Below are 17,832 nucleotides of genomic sequence, written 5' to 3'. Positions count from 1 at the left end.
CCCTATTATTGCCACCGCTCTTTTATCTTTTCCCTCTCTCTCCAATTTTTAAAATTTTATTTTTCTAAGAATCGTTTTTAATTTATTAGTATTTCGCAGTTTGCTTTTTCATTTATTCGTTTTGTTAATCTTTTTGCTATCTGTACTCATCATTATTTTATGGAATTTTCCCAGTAAAATTGTTAGTACTTTCTATGGCGACGAGTATAATGATGGTCCTTTATTTAGACCATCTCCAACCCACCTCTATTTTTATCTCTATATTTTCCTCTAAAATAGAGAAACTTTATTATAGAGGTGGATTTGCTCCAATGTATGCCTCTATAATAGAGTTCCTCTATTTTAGAGGAAAATATAGAAGAATCCTACTTTTTACCTCTATATTTAGAGATGAAAATAGCAAATCTCTATATTTTCCCCTATAAATAGAGGAACTCTATTATAGAGGCATACATTGGAGCAAATCCACCTCTATAATAAAGATCTCTATTTTAGAAAAAAATATAGAGACATACATTGGAGATGCTCTTAGTAATCAAGAACCATAATTTACTAGTATATCTTTACATATGCGAAACACTCCAAAATAATACGGATTTTATGTTTAATTAATAGTAATAATGAAATGAGTGCTATCAATTTCAAAGGTGACAAGAAAAGGGATTGAAGGTGATGCGTACTTGACTTCTCGGTGAAGAAGAGAACAAACAAGCAGCAAACAGAGATTTAATTTTAACATAAAGTACAGAAAGAATTACTTTTTTATATTTTTCTCAAAAAACAAATATTCAAAGAAAATATTTTATTATTCGTTCTTACTCTTTTCCCATCTGTATCAGCAAACAACCCATGTTCATAGTTCCTCCACCAGATAACCCTATCAGCTTCTCTGTTCCTTTCTCCTCACAAAAAGTTTTCCTCTTTCGTTCAGACCCAGATCTTTGTTCTTTTTGGTTCTTCGTCCCCATTTTGGTTTCTCTTTTTCACTGAAAGAATCCTACTTTTTTGTCTTTGTACCTCATGTGGGCTCTCTCTTCTGTTCAGATCTAGCAGCTTATTGGATCATATACTGAAAAAAAGTTGGGATCTTTACTCTGTTTTGTTAACTTTGCATTGCTTTCTTGAATAGAAAGTTTCACCATTTTGGGATTTGATTGCCTAAAAGGCTGTTCATTTCTGCTTGAGAGAGAGAGAGTTTCTTTCTTTGAGCATCGTTGTGAGCCCTTGCAGAGCTCTTTGAGTGGCTGCTATGTTGAAGCAGAGGAAGAAGTTTATGGAACTTGTGCTATGTCTGTTGATAATCTTCACTTTTGTTGTTGGCTATGGAGAAGCTCAGTCCAAGAGTTTCCTTGTTGATTGCGGCTCAAACACCTCAACCAAAGCAGATGGAAGAATCTGGGTTGGAGACTTGTCTCCCAACAACAGTTTGTCACTTAGCTCATCAGGGCTCGATGCCACTTCATCCACACCCTTAAAGAGTTCCGCCTTTGCTGAGATTTACAAGTCTGCTCGCGTCTTCACGACTACGCTAAACTACTCATTCTACGAGATACCTCAAGGAAGCTACTTTGTGAGGCTCCACTTCAGCCCTTTCCCCATGGAAACCCACAACGTGAACGAGTCTTCCTTCAGCGTGTACGCGAATGGTCTGAGACTGATGCTTGACATCAACATCCAGGGAGAAATCGCCCATAAAAACCTCATCTTGCTAAGCTCTGGCCACAACGCCACCGCCTCTTCTCTGGTTAAGGAGTTTCTCTTACCCATTGGACCGGAGAAGCTCGTTTTGAGTTTCATACCAGAGAAAGAATCTTTCGGGTTTGTCAATGCTATTGAGGTTGTTTCAGTTGATGACAAGCTTTTCAAAGATTCGGTTACTAAAGTTGGTGGAAGCGAGGTGGAGCTTGGTTTGGGAGGTGGACGTGGGGTGGAGACTATGTATAGGCTAAACGTTGGTGGTCCCAGGCTAGGTCCAAGCCAGGATCTAAAGCTGTATAGAACGTGGGAAACAGATTCAAGCTACATGGTGATTGAAAACGCTGGTGAACATGTCGACAACAGCTCGAGTATCACATATGCTTTGGCTAATGAGTCACCTGTGGCTCCTCTTCTTGTTTATGAAACTGCTAGGACCATGTCATCAGACACTGAAGTCTTGGAGAAAAGGTTCAACATCTCTTGGAAGTTTGAAGTGGATCCTAACTTCGATTACTTGGTCAGGCTCCATTTCTGCGAGCTGGTTGTTGATAAGCAGAACCAGAGGATATTCAGAATATACATCAACAACCAGACGGCTGCTGGTAACTTCGATATATATGCTCACGCTGGTGGGAAGAACAAAGCTATTTATCAAGACTACTTCGATCCCGTCTCCTCTAAGAACGACGTTCTTTGGATTCAGCTTGGACCTGACACATCAGCTGGTGCTTCGGGAACTGATGCTCTTCTCAGTGGTCTTGAGATTTTCAAGCTAAGCAAGAATGGGAATCTTGCTCATCTCATGAGGTTTGACTCCTCTGGTCACTCGGTGGATAACTCGAGGATGAGGATTATTTGGATCAGTGTTGGTGCAGGTGTAGCAACTATCATTCTTTTAGCGTTCTTGGTAACTATGGTTGTGTGTTTGTGCAAGATGAGGCGGAACAAATCAGATGATGACTCCAAGAACAATCCTCCTGGCTGGCGTCCGTTGTTTTTGCATGTGAACAACAGTACTACAAACGCTAAAGCAGCGGGTGGCTCGCTGCGACTGAACACTCTTGCAGCGTCTACATTGGGGAGGAAGTTTACATTAGCCGAGATTCGTGCAGCTACCAAGAACTTTGATGACGGTTTAGCTATTGGTGTTGGAGGGTTTGGTAAAGTGTACAGAGGAGAGCTTGAAGATGGAACTGTCATAGCTATCAAACGAGCAACCCCGCATTCTCAGCAAGGGCTTGCTGAATTCGAAACCGAGATTGTGATGCTCTCAAGGCTTAGGCATAGGCATTTGGTGTCTTTGATCGGGTTCTGCGATGAGCACAACGAGATGATATTGGTGTATGAGTACATGGCTAATGGGACTCTGAGGAGCCATCTGTTTGGAAGCAACCTTCCTCCTTTGTCGTGGAAGCAACGGCTTGAGGCTTGTATAGGCTCTGCAAGGGGGTTGCATTACCTTCACACGGGGTCTGAGAGAGGAATCATCCACAGAGATGTCAAGACGACAAACATATTACTAGACGAGAACTTTGTGGCAAAGATGTCTGACTTTGGGTTGTCTAAAGCTGGACCTTCAATGGACCATACTCATGTCAGTACAGCTGTGAAAGGAAGTTTCGGGTATCTTGATCCTGAGTACTTCAGGAGGCAGCAGCTAACAGAGAAGTCAGATGTTTACTCTTTTGGGGTCGTGTTGTTTGAAGCTGTTTGTGCTCGAGCTGTTATAAACCCGACTTTGCCTAAAGACCAGATCAACCTTGCGGAATGGGCTTTAAGCTGGCAAAAGCAAAGATCTCTCGAGTCAATCATCGACCCGAATCTGAGGGGAAACTACAGTCCTGAGTCGTTGGAGAAGTATGGTGAGATAGCGGAGAAGTGTTTAGCAGATGAAGGGAAGAACAGGCCAATGATGGGAGAAGTTTTATGGCACTTGGAGTATGTTTTGCAGCTTCATGAAGCTTGGCTTCGCAAACAGAATGGAGAAAACTCGTTTTCGAGCAGCCAAGCGTTAGAAGAAGCGCCAGAGAGTTCTCTTCAAGCTTGCTCCAATCAAGATTCCTCAGAAGCGGAGAAGAGCCAAACAGGATCAACTCTTCACAACATGGTGTAGAGGAAGCAGTGGATTGACTATCCTCAAAATAATTCTTTTGTTCTTTTGTTTCTATTATTGATTATGATCTATTCAGAAGCTCTTAGTAATTGGAGCTTGTAATGTTATGCCACTTGCAAATATGATTTGCTTTTTAACGTATTTGTTTCTGCTTCTTAAGATGCATGCTTAGTTTGGTTAGTGCGATGAGGATTCTTCTACAGGTCATTCCACTTGCATCAGAAGAAACATTTCTCTATTTCAAATTATTTCGCTCACAATCACTTCAGGTTCCAAAACAGTGTTGAAATGGTTCTACAAATAAGCAGAGGCTTAAAGCTCTGTCTCAAGGAAACTGCAGAAAGGAACAAGAGTTACAGATACGTTTGTGTTTGAAAAAGCCAAATAAAAAACATAACTGCAACTGTCAAAAACAGAAAATACAGTTTGGTTCCTCTCTCGGAATTGTATAAAGCTTCAAGATCCAGGGAGGATACCACGGATAGGATAGACAAGATGGAATCTCATTTCTTGCCACCACCGGAAACATTGAACTTGAAGTGAATGATATCTCCATCCAGAACAACATATGTTTTCCCCTCCTGTCTGTATTTTCCTGCGCCCTGCATTAGTGTATACAGGATTGAAGTTTAGACTTAAAACTGTCAAATCCGTGATACATGGAGATTTTCATCAGCATGCGACTATTTTTTTTAACTCGTGCCGCATCTTCAACAAATATACTGCGGCGTGTCTTTGCTTAGAGGCTACTACTCCAGAAACCTTAAAGCAATGGGTAGGAAATGGAGTTTGATAAGTACCTTGACGGCAGTTTCATTGCCGTATTCCTTGATATCCTCAAACTTCATAACCTGTGATAATATGGACACGCATTCAACCCGGGTAAACAAATATTAATTTATATAGTTTGCATGAGGATTCTACTTTGATATCTACAAGCCTGCGTCTATCCAAATCATTAATAGAAAATCAACAAGAAGTTGAATAAGATTATGGAAACACTTTAACAGGAAAAAAAATCATCAACACTAGGAGGGAAAAGGAAGTAAATTCTAGAGTGTGAAGAAACTACTGAGATGAAAAGATTCAAGAGAATGAGAAGAGGGTGACCTCGGCACAAATAAAACCTCTCTCAAAATCAGAATGAATGGCCCCTGCAGCTTGAGGAGCCTTTGACTGCCGTCGTATTTGCCAGCACCTCACCTGAAAAGAAAAAATATCATTGATGGATCAAATTCCAGCAAATGCACTTACTTGACTTTACACTATCGAATAGCTCACTACAGAAAAAATAATGCTTAGAACAACATCTAAGAGAAATAGAGACTACAGCCAGAGTATTGTGTAGCCAAGTGAATTACTAGGAAAGTGGGATTGTATACCTCACCATGCCCAACTGTAAAGAAATATATAAGGTTAATGGCTGAAAATCCAGTTTTGATGATCCTTGGAAGAGCACTGTCAAAGCAGCAATGGCCATTAGCCCATTAGATTCACTCTTATTCAATTGAAAAGGGCTTATGCCGTTCTTTTATTACTAACCTTTGCAGTTTGTTCTCCTCACAATACTTTGCTGCTTCGTCTGGAAGCATATCAGCGAGACTCCTTTCAAAAACACCACTGAAAGGAATCATAGTATCACCACCGTGTTCTTGAACCCTAAACAACGATGACATAGACATATTTAGTTTCGGAGAAGTATAATAAAGGAAGTATAGAAGATAATTTTGCAGCAAGAGAGGGGGAAAATGTTAACATATTATTCAACATAGTTTGTGAAGGGATATTAGTAAGTACCAAGCATGAATCTTGGGCAAGAACTTGTTTTTCTTCCTCTGGTAGTCTCTCTCATTCATGTTAATCTGTGAGTTCAAATTTGAGAGCATTCAGTGATCAACATGCCTTTACAATTCTTACGCGGAGATTAAACATTTTGCTAATACAAATATGTAAGGCAAAGAGTCAGAAAAAGCTAAAGAATACATTATGGTCAAATTTGCGACCCAGAAGTGTTATGGAAAATAGTACGCCTCAACAATTTAGAAGCTGGTGCGAGCATTTCTTTTGAAAAAAGACAGACCATGATATCAAAAAAGTAACATAGTCTATCCTGACAAAGAAGGTATTACACAAAGAAATGAACATTGAAGATTACTCACCAGGTAAACAACGGGCTTTGCAGAAAGCAATTGGAAAGTGTTCAAGATCTCGATATCAGCTGCTTTCCAGTCCCCGAGACGGACATCCTTTCCTTCTTCCAGCCAAGCTTTTACCTGTTACCAAGATGTACAATATTTTTTCAGCCAATTAATAGCTAATGACCAATAACATTGACAAACAAAGGCTGCATGTTTAACACTTAATAAGCATACCTTTAGCAAGAGGTCAAGTTCAACTTTGAGGGCCTTGTCATTGCTCCTCTTAATGCTCTTCTCGACATCTTCAATCTTATTTTTTATGAACTCAATATCCTAAAGTTGCACCGAGTTAGTTCAGTAGGTTACCCAAACAACAATAGATACAAGATCCAGCAGACGTAAATATATTCAAGAGTTCAAAGATGTCGGGTGTCAATAGTTGTAATAGAGTTTATTCTCACCTTGAGTCGGAGTTCTTCAGTAATGGTCTCCAAATCTCTAACAGGATCAATGATATCATCAACATGGATAATATCAGCATCTTCAAAAGCACCTGCACATGTTGAGACGAAAAGTTACTAACCAGAATAGAACTGACAAGATATCTTACTATTAAAAAAGATCATTCAGTTATTCAGGAACAGATGTACAGAAGATGCATTCAAGAGAAATACATATGCCCCTATAGGGTAGAAAACAAAAAATAAAGACATATGAATGAAATCAGCATCTCAACCACAAATCAGACAAAACTCAGATGGACTAGGAGGAAAAGAAACATACGCAAAACATGGAAGATGCCATCAACAGCACGAATATGGGACAAGAAGTTGTTTCCAAGACCCTGCCCTTCATGAGCGCCTCGAACAAGCCCAGCAATGTCATGAATTTCCAAGAAAGCAGGAATCTGAGAGAGGAACACAATGGATACAAAGTCAGTTTTGAGCAACAAACATAAACATTCAAGATTCAACAGGTAAACAGACCTCAGCCTTAGGCTTGTACAACTGGCAAAGCCAGTCGAACCTCTCGTCAGGGATGTTGACACGTGCCTCGTTAGGCTCAATGGTACAAAAGGGGAAGTTCTCAGCTGGGATGGAAAGCTTTGTAAGAGTGTTGAAAAGTGTAGACTTTCCCACGTTTGGTAAACCAACCTACGCAAACAAATCCATGATCAAGTTACATGCAAGCATGATTCTCTACATCATCGTCTCTCTAGATTTCAATAATCAAACTTAACCTAGAGTACAGTAAAACCAAATCAGATCTTCAACGAATCATAAATGTTCATTTCCCCCAGAAAAAAAAATCTGATAAAAGAGAGATAAAATTACGATTCCGATCTTGAGGTGAGAAGAGAAACGGCCGAGAATAGGTCTCTCTACCGGACCTGCATCCTTAGCTTTGGCTTTCGGCGGCATGTCTCTCTCTCTCTCTCTTTAGTGTTGAGAGCTCGAAAGTGACGCGAAGCTGAGAGAGAGAGATTCTCTAGGTTTTTTTTTTTGCTGCTTGACGAAGGTAAACGCCGATGCTTCCGAGGTTTAAAGTAGGAGATAGCACAGCGCTGGCCGGTCTAAATCGGACGGACATTTCCCGGTTTACGTTGAATCATTCATGGCGCGGGATACAGCTTTTCAAGTCTTTCACCCAAATTTTTTTTTTTTTTTTTTTTTTTTTTTTTTTTTTTTTTTTTTAAATTATCACTTTATTAATTGCAAACCCAACAAGGTTGCACAGGCCCAAAAGAAACTATACAGGACCAGACACAGAAAGCACAAAAACGCTCAGACAAAACTATCAAAGCTAAAAGGAGCTAACTACCAAAAAACTTCCAAGTAACAAATTCTCTGACTCACCTCTGTCTTACCTCGCAAAGTATGAGAACCAGGTAGCTAGCACTGAGTCCTGACCTGCGGGAGCCATCTGTCGTCGGGCCAGTGGATCCAGTCTAAGTCTGATTACTTGTTTGATCTCTGCAATAAGCGAACTCGGTTGTTTCTCTATAGCTGAGTGAACTCTGGTATTTCTTTCCTTCCATAATAAATACAAGACCGCTTGATGGACTAGCCGAGTAATCAGAGTCACGTTGTTATCCCTCGATGGAGCTTTCAGCCACCTCAACACACCATCAAAACTCTGAGGGGAAACCAAATTCAATCTAGAGATGAAGAAAGACCACACTTGATTGCTATACGCGCAATCGAAGAACAGATGCTGGCGAGACTCGTTATGGCCAGAGCAGAGAACACAAGTTGCAGGCACCGTTAGTCCCCATCGAATTAACTTGTCTCTCGTGACCATTCTATCTCTAGCAGCAACCCAAGTGATAAAAGCATGCTTCGGGATTCTACCTGCGAACCAAACAGACTCGTGCCAAAAGACTTCTGTTGGAGCAGGGAACAAAGCCCTCCATGTTTCACTTGCTGAGAAAAAACCAGTGCCTCTTCCAGGAACCGGGTACCAACCAAACTGATCGTCTACTTCTGAGTCTAATAATTCCTGAGCGTTAGGTAAGCACTCCCTTATTAGAGTTATTATCGGACTTCTGCTTCTACTACGGTCCAGCCACCATCCACCACCGGTTAGACCGTCAGCAACAACTGCACTAATACTCAAACCAGTCACCTGAGGACCTCTATCTCCTACTAACTCGATCAGGGGACCGCGAGATGTCCAGTTATCCTGCCAGAAGCTAGCAAAAGTGCCTGACCCCACTTCGCAGACCACCATAGGTCTCGCCAGTGTTCTCATCTTACATATAGATCGCCAAATCCAACTGCCTCTTCTGGCTGGGTTCAACAGCCAGAAATTCTCCTCTCCCATAAGATTTCTACGCACCCACGAAACCCACAATGATCCTCCCGCTGTAAACAGGAGCCAAATCAATTTCAAACCAAGAACTTTATTCCAATCCGCAATGCGCTTCAAACCCAAACCTCCTGCTTCTTTAGGAGTACAGACCGACTCCCATGCAATCTTTGCACCCCTTGCTGAATTAGGCGCACCATTCCAGAGAAACGCATTACACATACGCTCGAGTATGCTCACACATTCAGGTGGTATAATGAAGATAGATGCCCAGAACGAAATAGTGGAGTATATCACTGCTTGAATAAGCTGAAACCTCCCAGCAAAGGACAAGTGCTTCACTGTCCAAGATCTGAATCTGGCCTCGATTTTATCTAACAAAGGCTGAAAATCTGACCTCGTCATCTTCTTTGGTGATAAAGGAACTCCCAAGTAGCGGATTGGGAGAGCTCCTTGAGCAATTCCCATCTCTGTTGCCATATCACGACACCTACTAGAGCTTCCACCATCAAGCAACAATTCTGATTTTTGCCTGTTAATCCTCAGTCCTGAGATCAATCTGAACTCCTCTAGAATATCCAGAATCCCCCTCAGTGATTCCGCAGAGCCATCAAAGAAGATCAGAACATCATCTGCAAAACTAAGGTGAGTAATCAGAGGCTCCTCACACTCTGGGTGAACCCCGAACCTGCCCTCTATAGCCCCTTTATCCAGCAACTTTGATAGAACATCCATGGCTATTACAAAAAGGAGTGAAGAGATAGGATCTCCTTGTCGAAGCCCTTTCTTTCCCGGGAAAAACCCTTGCAACTCTCCATTCAGTACTATACTGTAAGAAGGCGTGGACACACACTCCTTGATCCACTCTATGAATGTATCAGGAAGCTCCAAAGCCTGCAAGACCTTGAAGAGGAACGCCCAACTCAGATTATCATAAGCCTTAGATATGTCTATCTTAAGGCAACCTCTTGTCGTTGTTCCTTCCATATTAAACTCCTTCACCAGTTCGGTGGCTAAGAGCACATTCTCGCAGAGCAAACGATCCTGAACAAACCCCACCTGGTTCCTCTGAACAATATCAGAGACACAAAGATTCAGTTTCCTTTTCAAAAGTCTTGCCATGACTTTATACACCGTGGAGCATAATGATACTGGTCTGAACTGAGATAACTGGTCTGCTCCAACAACTTTTGGAATTAGGGAGATCGCCGTGGTGTTAAACTGTCTCAGCAAACGCCCCGCTGTGAAAAATTCCTTAACTGCTTCGATTGTATCCTGCCCCACAATTTCCCACGCTTCCCAAAAAAATTCTGCTGAATAACCGTCCGGGCCTGGCGCTTTGTTCTTTGGCATAGCAAACAGCGTAGTCTTGATCTCTTCCTCTGTAGGAATCCTTATAAGGTTATCTGCTACCTCTTGAGAGCACCTAAACGTGAGCAAGCTTCTCAAATCATCCACTGAGATCTCATCAATCAAGCCATCTTCTGAGCCCAATAGGTTCTGAAAATAGGCCACCACCATCTCCTTAATTTGAGACTGGTTAAAGATCCGATTACCCCCCGCATCCATCAAGTAACTGATGCAATTCCTTAACTGATGTGCCACTACTGCCTTGTAGAAGAAGGTTGTGTTTGCATCTCCACAGTCCAACCACCTGATTCTTGCCTTCCTGCTAAAGAACACCTCCTGAGCTGACTCAAAGAATTGCCACTTCCTATGCGCCACAAATTCCTGACGGAAGAGCGTATCTGACGGCGAGGTAAGCAACCGAAGCTGGATCTCTTTCAAACCCTCCAGGGCTTCCTTAGCTCTTTGCTGAATATTTCCAAACCCCTCTTTGTTCAACCTCCTACAAGTGACTTTTGCTTTCTTCAGGCGCTGCCCCAAGGAAAACAATTTCGATCCCACTGGGATAGGTTCTTCCCATGACTTCAGCAACTCCAAGAGGAAACTCGGGTGTGAGGACAGAAAGGAAAAGTATTTGAAGCTACACTTTCTTGACTGGGAGACAGAAGAGAAGGTCACCACTGCTGGAGTATGGTCCGAATCTCCTGGCGCTTCAAAAATACTTACTGCCTCTGGATAAGTGTCTCTCCACCTTTCAGAACACAGAACTCTATCCAACTTCCTGAGAATTGGATCTTCAGGGCGTCTGTTTGACCACGAGAAGAAGGTACCCCTGATGTCCATGTCTGTCAGATTGCTATCTTCCAAGCAGTCCTTAAAATCCTCCATACCTCTGATTGGTAAATCATATGGTAACAGAGAGAAATGCTCCTCCGCTGATAAGATCTGATTAAAGTCTCCCAGAACCACCAAAGGGGACACAGCAACTTGAGAATGTCGAGAAATTGAAACCAGATCTCTCCATAGATGCCGTCTCTCCCCTTCTGTATTATAGGCGTAGACGAAGGCCACTGTACAGTTCGTACCTGTTGCCGGATCGTACACTCCACATAAGACTAACTGCTCCGTTTTCAAATAAACCACTACTGACAGGGAAGAACTCCACAACAGCCATATTCTTCCTCCTGCCACCTCTGAGTAATTTGTTTCCACTCGCCAACCCGGAGCCACCGCTCCCAACACATTCAAAAAATTTTCCTCCTGTACATGAGTCTCAAGCAAAGCTCCCACTGAAGATCCCAAACTTTGCAGCCAACTCCGAACAATTCTCTGACGACCCACTCCATTAAGACCTCGAACATTCCAACTAAACAACTTCATATTTACAAATTTAGAGGAAGAATCCGATCAGAGGCTAAACTCCTTACCCGAGGAAATTTCTCGAGTAAGAAGCTTAGACGATTTTGGTGGAGAGCCTACCGCTCCTTGAGTTTTCCAAGTCGTCCACTGACGCACCGCCCTTCTATATTTCTTTGAGTGCTTGGTGAACCATAAATCCTCCTCTTCTGTGTTAAGAGTAACTGGGACCTCATTGTTAGCCTCTAAGCTCTTATCCTTAACTCGCCTTGGGTCCTCACAAATCTCCCCTTCCTCCAGCTGAGCTTCCTCCACTGCCACCTGCTTCTCCGCTGATACCGATCCTTCCGCATAAACTTCAGTAACAGGAGAATCTTTAGTTACTAAGGTTTTAAGCTCAACTGTCTTCACCTCTGAGTACATTACCGCCGGGAGAACTAGTTCATTAACATTCACTATCTCCGGAGGCGAACTCAAGGCCCTTTCTCTAGCCAACGTCCTGGAGCGAGACCTTCTGCGAGACCTCGATCGAACCTTAGCCTTCTTATCCTTTTCCGTCTCAATCTGAACTTCTGTTTCACCTTCCTTATTAACCTCCAGCAGAGAAACTTCCTCTCCCGATTTCACCACACTGACCACTTTCCCACTTCGCTGAGTCTGAGCTCTCTTCATTGGAGGTTTATGACACCGATTCATCAAATGACCAAACTTGCCACAGTTTATACACTTTGGAGGAAGACTAGGGTACTCAATGTTGATTCTGACCGAGTTCCCTTGAGTATCTCTTACCTCCACCACCTCTGGAGGAGGTTTGGACAAATCAATTTCCACCTTCACCTTTGTGTCTCCAAAATGATAGGGGTCCAATCGAGACTTCTCAGTATGTAGCGGATCGCCTATTCCGCTGGCCACTACACTGATACCATCCAATGAATACAACTGTGGAGGGACATTCTTCAGTACTGCCCAAGTTGGAGCGAAGAGCAGTTCCTGAGCCGCTAAATTTCCATCAGCAGTCCATGGATAAACCGAAAAAGCACACCGATCCGCTTGCCAATATCCCACCTGCAGCACCCACTCTCTGGTCTGAATCGATGGAATGAAGATCAACACACACGTATCGGACACCGTACGAACCGTGATACTCCCGAACTTTCCCCAAACTGGGTTCAGATCTGCGAGAATCTTCGTTGCTGAGGGTCGACGACCGTGGAAATGGGCCACCACGTGGTCCTTCCAAAGTTCTGATGTTTGAAGGAGAACTGACTCCGGAGCTTGCACTACTGGTGTGCCGTCCTGAAGAAAGGAGGGATTTGAGATCTTACGAAGATTCCGCAAGGAGGACTTGAACCTCGCCGCATACGAAGGAACCTTAGCGGCAGGAATCGACGCTGAGAGCACGGGGGACTGAAGCTTCATCTCTAGGTCACGATTGAGGAGACGATTCTCACGATTCGACAACCTCGCGGGAGAAGCCCCACCTGGGTCAATCGGTGAGCTTGAGGACGGGGAGGGAACTGGGGACTCCATTAGAGAGAGACGAGAAGGAGTGAGCTTCTCGCTAGCGGCGTGAGGCCTAAAACTAGCGGCGGCGATTACTCCGGAAACCTAATCGCCTTTATCGCCCTTTTTGGAGAGAGAAAAATAATCCACTTTCGTTCGTCTTTCACCCAAATTAATTAACCAATTCTGACTAAAGAGTAAACCAAATTGTACCCAATCAAAGGGTAAGTCCGTCCACCTCATCAATCACTTAACATTCTATGTTTCTTTTGTGTTTGGTGTTTCAACAACTTTTTGAATTAGTCAAAAATCAAAGATTGGATTAGATTCAATCAAAATCATCACAAAAACTTGTCCTGGGCATATAAACCGGATCCGCAAAACCCGACCCGACCCGATCCGAAAAACCCGAAAATGTTCGGCTTCGGTTTTGCCTAATAACCCGATCGGTTTTGAAATTTCTGTGATTCGGATTTCGGTTCGGTTCGGATTAAAACCCGGAACCGTTCGGTTTACCCGAAAACCGAATAACAAACCAACAACCTGTCATTATTGTTCTTAGGTTAGCCATGTCTCTTGGGACTCGATGTTTTCTAACTTTTCTTCTCGACTCTCGAACAAACGAAACCGTAGAGTCCTAAGCAACGATTGCGATTTCGAATGCATCTTGAGAAACTGGAATCCTTTAAGGATGTTGTCCCTTCTCCCTTCCCTTATATTTCACCATCTCCCTCTCCAATTGAAACATATCCTCTCTCAGCTTTTTCAACGAATCAATCGAATGTATGAACTTGAACTTGTTACTTCTTTAATTTTTTTTATGTTAAAGTGATAAGCCGATAATGATGTTTGTGATTGTGATGTTTTGAAACTTGAGAATGAAATTTGAGAAGTGTGTTCTTTATCAAGTTGATAACTTTAGATTGTGCTCTAGTTCCATAATAGAGTTAGAGTAAATCACTTTGCAGTTTATATTTTGTGATTTTGATGTATTCAGAACTCAAGTTGATATCTCGTTTTTGTTTTGCAGATGGATTCTTCATCACCTCAACGTGAAGCTATCAGAGATGATGATGAAACTCAGGGAAACGATGATGAGTTTGGGACAACTAGTCCTGTTACTGCAAGTGGAAACAAAAGGAAGACCAAGTCAGCTGCAGCTGTTAAGAAGAAGAAGAATACAAGTACAAGGTCAACAGTTTGGAATCATTACACAAGACTGAAGGATAATCGGAACAAATGCAGCTGCAACTATTGCGGTAGAGTTATGCGTTGTGCAACGTCCAATGGCACTTCATGTCTCAAGAAGCATCTTGGTATCTGCAAGGAACATCAGACATGGGTACAAAGTCAGTCCCAGACTCAACATACTCTGAATGCCGAAAGTGATGATGAAGATGGTGTTCAGTTGAAGCTGGCGAGGGTTTCTAATGAAGTTGTAAGGGAAGCTACTAATGAGATGCTTGTCATATCGGAGTTGCCACTATCCTTTGTTGATGGTTTGGGATGGAAGCACTTCTGCAACAAGGTGAATCTTCCTAAGCCACATTCACGAAGAACAGCAACAAGGGATATTGTTGAGTTGTATGCAAAGAGGAAATCAGATTTGATGCAGCTGATCAGTGGCAACAAGCAAAGGGTTTCTTTAACAACAGATATTTGGGTTGCACCAAGTACAGCAGCTAGCTACATGGTCATCACGGCACACTTCATCGATGGTAGATGGAAACTTAGGAAGTTCATCATTGGTTTCAGGCATGTAGCAGATCATAAAGGGGCGACAATATGCTCTGTCTTGCTGGAGTGTATGGCTGAATGGGGGATAAAGAAAGTGTTTACAATAACAGTAGCCAATGCCACTGCGAACACTAATGCTCTGAAGTTGTTCAGGGATGCATTCAACGCTTTAGGACCTGAGTGCTTAGTGCTGGGAGGTGAGCTTCTGCATCTACGTTGTTGTGCTCATATCATCAACTTGGTTGTGCGAGATGGTATGCTAGAGGTGGATGCGAGTGTGTGTGCAATAAGGAACGCCATACAATATATCAGAGCTTCTTCTAAGAGAGTCGAATCATTTGATCAGAAGGTTGAGTCAGCAAGGATGACAAGAGGTAGCTTATCTTTGGACTGCAAGACACGATGGAATTCAACCTACCTGATGTTGTCAAGAGCCTTGAAGTTTAGAGCAGCGTTTGATAGAATGAAAGTTGAGGACAAGCTTTACAATGATCACTTTCAAGAGACTGTGGAGGGCAAGAAGAGGGTTGGACCACCAACTTCAGAGGATTGGGATAAAGTGGAGGGTTTGGTTAAGTTCCTGGTAATATTCTACAATTCCACTTTTGTTGTCTCTGCTTCTAACTCGCCTAGTTCCTACAAGTGTTACAATGAGATTGTCACCATAGAAAGGAATCTGATTACATTGAGTACTAGTACGGATGAGAAGCTTAGGACAAAGGCTATGGTTATGAGGGCAAAGTTTAATAAGTATTGGGATGGTCTAAAAGACATTAATAGGCTGTTGATTGTTGCAAGTGTCTTTGACCCGAGGAACAAGATGAAGTTTGCTGGTCTTTGCTTTGAAAAGCTTTATGGGAAAGATAGTCCACAAAGTAAGGTGCTCTACGACTCAGTCACTGATGTCATGGAAAGGCTTTTTGATGAGTACAACACCTCTGCAGCATCACACACTGCTCCAGCATTTGGTTCATCGTCTCAGAGTCAGAGTGTCCAAGAGTCACAAGATGAGGCTGCGATGGATTCTTCTGATGAGAATGAGTATGGGTATGAAAGAATGGATTCCTTGTACAAGGAAATGGTGAACGAGTTGGGATTTCAAGATGCAAGCACTGAGTTAGAGCTATACTTGAAGGAGAAGGTAGAAATTCGTAAACCCAATCCTCTAGGAATTCCATTTGATGTTTTAGGTTGGTGGAGGATCAACAGTTCAAAGTACCCGACCTTAGCTGCCATAGCTAAGGATGTTCTAGCTATGCAAGTCTCTTCTGTTGCATCAAAGTCTGCCTTTAGCACAAGTAATCGAATCTTTGATCCATCGATAAGTTGCTTGACCCACTACATGATTGAGGTTCTCATGTGCACAGAACAATGGCTTAAGTGTGAGATTCGAATCAATGAAAGAAGTGTGGTTTCAACTCAGCAACTGATTGCTGAGATTGAATTACAAGATGAACTACAAAGAGGTATGTTCTTAGTTCTTAAGTTGTATTAAGTTTTGAGTATTCCAGTTCAGCTTTTAATCTTCTCTTTTTCATTTTGTGTAGAGTTTGAGCCGCAGCTGCACTTCCAAACCTGAGAGTCTTAGGCTGAGAATGTGTCATGCGAATCAAGTTCTAAGCAAGGTACATGTTCTTATTTACTGATAGAGTTTGAGTCTCAGCTGCATTGCTTGTTGGCGAGTTCAAGTTTTAATCCTCTGCTCTCTTTTGTAGGTCTCTTCTGTTTGCATTGCTTAGAAGTGTCTTGAAGAACATTTTATCTGGTTTTATTATGTTTCAGTTTGTTTGAGGATGTTATTTCTGTTTCAAGGATGTTGCTTCTGTTTGTTTGAGGATGTTACTTCTGCTTTCATGATGTTGTTTCTGTTTTAAGGATGTTGCTTCAGTTTGTTTCAGTTTGTTTGAGCCTTTGAGGATGTTGTTTCAGTTTCTATGATGTTGTTTCAGTTTGATACTTTGATAGTTTGATTCTAGAATGTTTTTTTATGTTATATTTTCGGGTTTTTCAGATTAAAATCCGAACCGAAACGATTTTTTCGGGTTAAAATCCGAACCGGTGTTAATTCGGTTCTCATTCGGATTCTAAAAAAAAATAGAAACCCGAACCGGATCCGATATAAACCGAACCGATCCGATCCGTAATTTAACCGGTTCTTAATCGGGTTACATTTGACATAACCCAAAAAATCCGAAAACCAAATAACCCGACCCGACCCGAACCGAGGATCCGAATGCCCAGGACTAACAAAAACACTCCAAACACACACATTTACAAAACTACACATTTTCTCTAAAGCTTCTTTTTAATCATAACACGACAATAAACAAACAAACAAAAAACTACACAATCAAACAACTTCCTCAAGTTTGTTTTATCACACAAAAACTCTGCATATAACAACAACCCACTATTATCATCTCTCAGACAGCACTCTTGTAGATGACTGTCACCGGAATGTTAACCACGTGACCTCTGTCTCCAACCATCCCTATTCTTCCAAAACTCGCCACCATATCATTCTTCATCGCCCGAAAGACAAGGCTTAACACCCTTGTCTCACCGTTTTCGATGGTAAACTTGGCATGCGAGACCTTAACAGAAACAGAGTCAGGTGCCTTCCACCCTACTGTATATGTTTCGTTTGTAACCGTGGATGCAATATTAGTAACCCATCTCAGGACGGTTCGAGTACCAACAAGCTTAGCTATTGTCACTGAAGATAGGTTCAGGTCAGAGGCTGCAAGGGAAGAGTTGTAAGCCGAGCAGTTTTCGCCTGTGTAGTTGAGAACAACGGGAGATGATCCGTTGATGCCGCAGAGGAACTTCATGTATTCATTGTAACCTACACTTAGCAGAAACACTTCATGTTAATAAAAAAAAAGAAGATGGGAGTTTAGGACTTGGGAGGTTCAAGAAAGTGTGTGTACCTATGTCGAAAATCAAACCAGGGTCAAGAGCTGCAGTAGCGTTAACGAATCCACTACCCATATCAAAAGGCGTTGCGGGGGTTTGAGTAGCTCTTGACCCTGGTTTGATTTATAGGACCACCCTTTCTGTCTGTTAGAGAAGCAGTTGTGGAGAGCGCGGATGCGATGGCTGCAGGTGTGAAATGAGGGAACTTCTGCTTGA

At 42.3% G+C, this 17,832-nt stretch overlaps 3 protein-coding genes across 3 annotated transcripts; 2 read left to right on the top strand and 1 right to left on the bottom strand.

Annotated features, from left to right (window-relative positions):
- The first annotated feature begins 777 nt into the window (after window positions 1-777).
- Window positions 778-3,952, top strand: LOC106367260 (probable receptor-like protein kinase At1g30570). Its single transcript, XM_013806993.3, has one exon. It carries the CDS (start codon window positions 1,250-1,252, stop codon window positions 3,809-3,811), a length of 2,562 nt encoding a protein of 853 aa, XP_013662447.1. The 5' UTR covers window positions 778-1,249; the 3' UTR covers window positions 3,812-3,952.
- Window positions 3,953-4,027: 75 nt separating this feature from the next.
- Window positions 4,028-7,531, bottom strand: LOC106367261 (obg-like ATPase 1). The gene is made up of 12 exons (XM_013806994.3): window positions 7,284-7,531; window positions 6,936-7,103; window positions 6,733-6,856; window positions 6,411-6,502; window positions 6,184-6,282; window positions 5,971-6,084; window positions 5,609-5,673; window positions 5,354-5,470; window positions 5,194-5,269; window positions 4,922-5,014; window positions 4,612-4,662; window positions 4,028-4,413 (listed from the first exon to the last, which is right to left on the bottom strand). The coding sequence occupies exons 1-12, from the start codon at window positions 7,368-7,370 to the stop codon at window positions 4,315-4,317; spliced, it is 1,185 nt and encodes a 394-aa protein (XP_013662448.1). The 5' UTR covers window positions 7,371-7,531; the 3' UTR covers window positions 4,028-4,314.
- Window positions 7,532-13,993: 6,462 nt separating this feature from the next.
- On the top strand, window positions 13,994-16,279 carry LOC106363190 (zinc finger BED domain-containing protein RICESLEEPER 2-like). Its single transcript, XM_013802980.2, has 2 exons — window positions 13,994-16,166; window positions 16,248-16,279. The coding sequence occupies exons 1-2, from the start codon at window positions 13,994-13,996 to the stop codon at window positions 16,277-16,279; spliced, it is 2,205 nt and encodes a 734-aa protein (XP_013658434.2).
- Window positions 16,280-17,832: the final 1,553 nt, after the last annotated feature.

Source organism: Brassica napus, chromosome A9, assembly GCF_020379485.1.
Source record: "Brassica napus cultivar Da-Ae chromosome A9, Da-Ae, whole genome shotgun sequence".
NCBI lineage: Eukaryota > Viridiplantae > Streptophyta > Magnoliopsida > Brassicales > Brassicaceae > Brassica > Brassica napus.
The sequence above is the reverse complement of the archived record's forward strand: the minus strand, read 5'-3'. Positions and strand labels throughout refer to the sequence as shown.